This window comes from Gymnoscopelus microlampas, assembly GCF_963454915.1.
Source record: "Gymnoscopelus microlampas genome assembly, chromosome: 15".
NCBI lineage: Eukaryota > Metazoa > Chordata > Actinopteri > Myctophiformes > Myctophidae > Gymnoscopelus > Gymnoscopelus microlampas.
In genome coordinates, this window is record NC_139952.1 from 2,790,001 (window position 1) to 2,797,601 (window position 7,601).

General features: G+C 42.1%; 1 protein-coding gene across 1 annotated transcript; it reads left to right on the plus strand.

Moving 5' to 3' along the window:
* Positions 1-5,721: 5,721 nt before the first annotated feature.
* On the plus strand, positions 5,722-6,639 carry LOC311061256 (tRNA N(3)-cytidine methyltransferase METTL6-like; the record flags this gene model as incomplete). Its single annotated transcript, XM_084079811.1, has 1 exon — positions 5,722-6,639. One exon carries the CDS (start codon positions 5,722-5,724, stop codon positions 6,637-6,639), a length of 918 nt encoding a protein of 305 aa, XP_083935937.1.
* Between the last annotated feature and the right edge of the window lie 962 nt (positions 6,640-7,601).

Consider the following 7,601-nt stretch of genomic DNA (forward strand, 5'->3'; position numbering starts at 1 on the left):
CTGCATCGTTCCCCCAGACTTTTTTCTTTTGTAACAAAAAAAATGGCTGGGTTTCCGAGGCTAAAAAAGGTGGGTTCCAAAAGGGTCCTCCTCTCTGATTGAGTGGCGAGGATGAGCAGGTTGGTGCCTTGTATGGCTTCCTCCTCCATCAGTGTATCATCATCATCATCATAACCTTTATTTCAACTCGGAGTACAGTTGAGGGCAAGCCCTCATTTTCAATGTAGCCGAGATACAACATAATCAGCATAATCAACATGAATACATTTACATACATCAATTAATTTATAATCAGAAAATAGAAATACTCAGTATTTCAATGAAAGAACAGGAACATTAAATAAAACAGTTACAGCCTGGTACAAAGGTGCTGGAAACCATTGCTCTATATTGACCCAAAGAGGGCAGTAGTCTGATTTTTAAGGACTTCTGAAGCTCATTCCAGGCAGATGGTGCACTAACAGAGAATGCTGCCTTGCCTAGCTCTGAATTCACAAATGGAACCTTGAGCATCAGGAAGTCACTCGAACGGGTCTGGTGGGTACTAGGCTTCTGATCCAACATATTACAAATATATGGGGGGAGCATTCCTGAGATAGCTTTAAAAATAAACAGATACCAGTGCTTATCACGCCTCTCGGAGAGTGAGGATATGCCTGCGTTCTCATAAAGAGTACAGTGATGTGTACCATAACTGTCACCAGTTACCCACCTTAAGGCAGGGTGGTATACTGTGTCGAGGTGTTTTAAAGTTGAAGGGGCAGCAATTTTATAAATAATGTCCCCATAGTCTAGCACAGAAAGGAAAGTGGCTTCAATAATAGTCTTTTTGCAGGATGCAGGAAAGCATGCTTTGTTCCTATAGAGAAAACCAATTTTCTGTCTTAGTTTAGTGACAAGATTTTCGATATGATATTTAAAAGATAATTTTTCATCCAGCCAGATGCCAAGGTATTTATACTCCGACACTCTCTCAATTTTAGAGCCACTTGAAGCGATTATAGTTAGATTTAGATTGTCACGGTTGGTGGTTTTAGCCCTAGAGAATACCATGAACTTGGTCTTGCTTGCATTCAGTACAAGCCTAAGTTCAACCAGAGCATCCTGGAGAGCATTGAATGCGAGCTGCAGCTTCATATTGGCAAGCTGGGCTGAGTCTGCAACACAATATAAAACCGTGTCGTCGGCATAAAGATGTGCATGACAATCATTTAGAGTGGAGATAATATTATTTATGTACAGCGTAAAAAGGACGGGGCCTAAAATGGAGCCTTGGGGGACACCCATGGAGACTGGCTGGAACTCCGACTGAGTGCTCCCGGACTTCACTGATTGATATCTATCCTGTAAATAATTTTGAAACCAATCGGTGGCTGCTCTGCTAAAACCAATATTGTGCAATTTATGAAGTAGTATGTTGTGATGTACGGTGTCAAAAGCTTTAGATAAGTCCACAAAGAGGGCGGTGCAGTGCTGTTTTTTGTCCAGAGCAGTTAAAATGTTGTTTGTAACTAGGGTGACAGCTGTTGTTGTGCTATAGTGAGCTCTGAAACCAGATTGATTTACATTTAAAATTGAGAAGTGAGAGAGAAAGGATTTGAGCTGAGAGTTTACAAGTGACTCTAAGATTTTGGCAAGACAGGGTAATTTAGATATAGGTCTGTAATTGTTTAAATTTTGTTTATCTCCACCTTTGTGGAGTGGAAGGATATGGGCTAATTTCCAGATATGAGGAAAACGACTTGTTGAGATTGAGAGATTGAAGATGTGTGTTATGTGTGTTGCAATAAGAGGTGCTGCTGTCAATAGAAAGAAAGGGTCCAGGTTATCCTCTCCAGTCGAGGTCTTGTGATTGATGTTTAGTAGGGCTTCCAACACAACAGTGGTAGAGAGGGGTTGAATGGAAAACTGATCCGTTGTGTTATTTCTAGGATCGCTGAGATTGCTGTAATCAGTGGAGAGTGGGGGTCCATTGTAGGTGTTGGTAAACAAATGTCCAGCATCTGCAAAATGTGAGTTGAAAGCGGAGCAAACTTTTAAGGGGTCTGAGATTAAATTGTTATTGCTATTGATTTGAGGAGGTAGAGCAGAGGAGGAGTTGTTATTTAGGGAGTTCACTGCTTTCCAGAATTTTACAGGGTTACCCTGAGAGCATGTGATTAAATTTAAATAATAACTAGATTTAGCCTGTCTAAGAGCAGAGGTGCATCCGTTTCTAATTTTCCGGAAGCAGGCCCAGTGAGCTGGGTCTCCAGAGCGCCTAGCACAAGACCATACTCTGTTCCTTTCATTAAATAAAGCCGCTAAGGCAGGTGAGAACCACGGGGAGACCTTATCCTTAATTCTCAACATTTTAAAAGGAGCGTGTGCATCCACAATAGAGATAAAAGTGTTTGTAAAAAGCTCAAGTGCCAAGTCAACCTCTGTAAAAGTGGAAGTTAAAAACAAGTCACTATTTAAAACATCTAATAAGAAGGCGTCCTCATTAAAATGCTTAAAATTTCTTTTTGATACTACCTGAGATTTGGTCCGTTGCAATCTTGCATCTCTTATGCAAGCAACTGGGCAGTGATCACTCACACCTAGCTCAAAAACACCACAAGAAGTAATCTTGTCAGCTTTGTTCGAGAAAATAAGGTCTATCAGGGTGGATTTGGACATATCCGAGAGATTTGGCCTAGTGGTTTCCCGGACCAACTGAGACAGATTTAAATCATTTGCAACCTCCTTGAGGTGCTCAGAGGCTGCACCCAACCAGTGCTGGTTCAAGTCCCCCAGGACCAGAAGCTCCTCATCAGAGTGCATGGCGAGCATACTGGCAAGGGTGTCAATAGTTCCTGGTTCAGCGGACGGGGGTCTATAGATACCCACAATGGTTAATGATGTTAGTCCAAACTGAACCTTTAGGGATAGCCATTCAAAACACCTGGGATGTGAGACAGCATTTAAGAGAGTAGAACACAGAGTCGTCTTAGTATATATACACACCCCACCACATCTACCTAATCTGTCGGCTCTAAATAAATTATAATTTAAAAGAGCCACTTTGGCGTCACTGGTACTCTTTTTGAGCCACGTTTCACTTAGCACCAGAATATCTGGATTAGTCTGTTTGACCAGTATGGATAAAAAGTCAAAGTTGTGGACTAGACTTCTGATGTTTAGGTGAATTATCCCAAGCCCTTTTCTATTTTTAAAAGACAATTTGGTGAGTGGTGAGACTGTATTGGGAATAGTGATGATGACAGATGGCTGAAGGGGAATATCAGTTAGATAGTGGCCCCCACTAGTATGGTAATTACTGTGACTAGATGGTTGTCTAGCAGTAATATGTACCGGAATGGACATGGCGCTGGATGTAGAATGAGACTGTAATAAACAGGGGGATTTCAGGGGAGCAGTGATATGACATATAACGGCAGGATCCACATGGTTGGGACTAAGAGCTGCAGGGGGAGTTAAAAAAGACGGATCGTGCCGCACTATATATCAAGAGTTACAAGCAATGTGTTTGATACAATTGTCCCGTAAAAGCATAGTGCCCTTACTGTTTAGGTGAACACCATCCATCCTATACAGGTTAGTAATACGCCAGAAGTAATCATAGTTGGAAATAAAATCATAGCCCAGAGCATTACAGAAATGCTTAAGCTTAAGTATGAATGTGTGTGTGTGAATGGGTAAATGTAATGCACAATCTATGTAAAGCTCTTTGGATAAAAGCGCTATGTAAATGCACCATTTACCATTTAGCCCCAAGCTGAACATGAACTCTTCACCCCCCCCATTGTATTACAGCAGACAAGTTTCAGAGGAGAGCTGCGGAGAATCCGCCCCCAGGAAAGCGGCTGGCCACCAACAAGGCGTGTCCAAGGTTACTGATGGCCTGCGCCACGGAGATTGGGGACCCCCTTCAGCATGTCTTCACTTCAGCCTGAGCCTGCATCTGGGGATATGTTCCCACATTGTGGAACACCTCATGTCCGTTACCTTAAGAAGGGGCGCCATGGTGAACTAAATGACTTCAGACCTGTAGCGCTGACCTCTCACCTCATGAAGACACTGGAGAGGCTGATTATCCGCTTTATCAGAACCCAGGTGCACCATGCCCAGGATCTCCTGCATATTTGTCAGTGGTGGAAAAAAATCTCACATCATTTTACTTAAGTAAAAGTATCAACACTGCAATATAGAAATACTCTGCTACAAGTAAAAGTCCGGAATTTAAAATGTACTCGACTGAAAGTACAAAAGTATTGGCATAAAAGTAAAGTATATATTGTGTAATCAAAATCAAAATTAAAATCTTCAAAGTAACTAGTAACTAAAGTGTTCAAATAATTGTAATTGCAAATATTGTAAAAGTACAATATTTGCCTCTGAGATGTAGTAGAGTAGAAGTAAAAGTATTGACAATTGGAAATACTCAAGTAAAGTAAAAAATACCTAAAACATTTACTTAAGTACAGTAGGCTACTTCTTTCTTTCTTTTTCCTTTATGTATTCATGGAAGACCATTGAGAGCAAGCTCTCTTTTTCAATGACGCCCTGATAACAACATATACAATACATACATAATGAGAAACAATGACAAACATTTGAATCACATTACAATTCCACAGATGCAAATAAACATAGTGTTACATGAAACAGGTGCAGTCACTATGTAGTGTGTCCTCAAGAAGCACCCTAAATGACCCTATTGAGACCAGACCAATCGCACCAGTTTCAGAGAGTCCTGAAGTTTGTTCCATTTGTGTGGAGCATAATACATGAAAGCAGTCTTTCCTTGTTCACTGCTCTTACGTGGACTGGTAGGCTATATCTAATGTGTGTTTGTGAACGTGTTGAATGTAACCTTTGGTTCCAAAAGCAAGGATAGATATAAAGGAAGTTTACCACACAAGGCCTTATAAATAAATAAAATATAATGTTGCTCTCTACGAACTGCGAGAGATGGCCAACCCACTTTATCATATAAAATACAGTGATGGGTGAGATAATCATTGCCAGTAATAAAACACAAAGCACTGTGGTAGACTGCTTCCAGAGGCTTCAGTGTGGAGAGTGAAGTATATGCATGCATGAAGCATGCATATACAGTATATCCCCATAGTCAAACACAGACATTATTACATTTACTTGAGTAAATGTACTTAGTTACTTTACACCACTGCATATATGTGCATATCGGGAGAAGGTGACAGGGACTGAGCTTGACTCTGTGGTGTGATGGTGTGACTCTGTGATGACTTTGTGATGTCATTGTGTGACGTCAGTACTATATGACATCAGTCATCCACATTTGGGCATATAGAGAGAAAGACGCACACGGACACAGATACACAGAGGCGTAGACAGACAACGTGCTGGAAATGGAGTGTTTGTGACAACGTGGACTGGCAAGTAGTGTTTGAGGTGTGTTAAAGCCTGTGACTCAAAGCTGAAAAAAAGAGCTTCTACCTGGTGACTGTCAGGTATGTTTTCAGAGTAATTTGTCAAGGAGCCACCTTCGACTTAATACTGTAAAAGATGAACTGACAACTTTGACATGCCTGTGTAAAAAGGTGTACACGTTTAGCTGGAAAAGTGTTTAATTAAGAAACACAACCTGTTTGGCCACATTTTAAAAATGTAATTTCATGTCATTTCAATTAAGTGTATGAGTAATGAGTACTTCTCCCCAATGATTTGTGGCCTGACAGTAAGGTTTCCAGCAGCATGGCACTCCAGATGAATGGAGAACTGGACTCCGGCGTCGCAGCTCCTGAAGAAATGAAGGCTCAACAACAGATCCAGCCCTCGGTCCCCCCGGCGGGACAAACCAACACTGGCATCATAGATAGAACATTGACCGAAGAAGAGTCGGAGAAACCCTCAACAACTGACAGAGGTCTGGTGTGTGACTTTAAACAGCTGAAGCTGGAGAAAGACGCGCTGAAAAACTGGGATTTGTTCTACAAGCGGAACGCCACAAATTTCTTCAAGGACAGACACTGGACCACCAAGGAGTTTGAAGAGCTCAAGGCCTGTCGACAGTTTGAGTCCCAGCGGCTGGTGTTGCTGGAAGCAGGCTGTGGGGTAGGAAACTGTATCTTCCCCCTCCTGGGAGAGGATCTCAATGTATTTATTTACGCATGTGACTTCTCACCACGAGCTGTGGACTTTGTCAAGCAAAATCCATTGTACAGCCCTGAGCGGTGCTGTGCCTTCCAGTGTGACCTGACCCACAATGATTTGAGGGACAACGTGCCAGAGGGCGGCGTGGACGTGGTTACACTTATCTTTGTCCTGTCAGCCATCCACCCTGAGAAGATGAAGCAGGCTCTGGAGAACGTCTGCAAGGTGTTAAAGCCAGGAGGTATTGTCCTGTTCAGAGACTATGGCCTCAATGATCACACCATGCTTCGCTTTAAAGCTGGCAGCAAGCTGGGCGACAACTTCTATGTCCGACAGGACGGTACTAGGTCCTACTTCTCTAAAGAGCTCCTGGCTGGGTTGTTTGAGGTGGCGGGCTTCAACTGCGTGGTCAATGACTATGTCCTCAGAGAAACCATCAACAAAAAAGAGGGCTCACGTGTCCCCAGAGTATTCCTCCAGAGCAAATTCACCAAGCCTGGGCAATCACAGAGCTCCTGATGTTCCTATAGGGAACGGGCAAGAGTCAGGCCCAGAATGAAGTAGTTCCGGTTGCCATTTTACATGCTCACTGTAAATAAACAATGAAGCAGCCCACAACAACATTGACAGTTACTCACAACGTGTCCTTAACGCATACACTACACTGGTAGTATTTACTCTCATGTACACAAGATGTAATTTATGACAGCACTCACCAAATAACTTTAAAGACGGGGTGCCATGATTTTCAGTGATTTTTTCCCCCCTAAAACATCATCAGGTATTATGGTTATACTAGGAGGAAGATTTTTTTCAAAAAAGTGTACATAAATTGTTAAATTAATGTTTTAAGTGGACACGCCTCCAGTTCATTAAGTATACCTGGTTCTCACCTTAGCACCTCCTCCAACACCTTAGCACCACCCACCTGTCCTAGTCCCTCCTCCTCCTCATGCCCACACCTGTTGTGTTATGATAATGAGGGGAGGGTATGTTTTTACTGTGTCACTAAAGCGCTGTTTCTCTATTGGCAAGTTTGACCCTCAAGGTTTCAGCCTCCAGGTAGAAACTCAAAATAGTCAGAGAAGACATAAAACACCATAAAAACACCACCAGGGGGCTTTATGAAGTTCTATCAACCTCATAGACACATGAAAAACAGAAAAGTTCAAAACCATGGCACCACCTCTTTAAAAAGAAGGAGAAAAAAAGGACAGAGACTGCCTCAGTTTCACTGATTTATTTTGGAAGCATACAACTTGTTTTGCTTTGATGTAATAATAAAGAAACAAAACCTTGAACATACAAAACAGCACACATGTGTTCAATTTGGCCACAAATATATAAACTGTGCAATGAATGGAGTAGTTGGATTCACATGCCAGTAAAATAGTTTAAAAACTCCGCCACATTCATTCATCATACAAGACAACTGTGTCACGAGTCTCGCGACCAGTGCTATGAGCAACCAGGTCTATGAA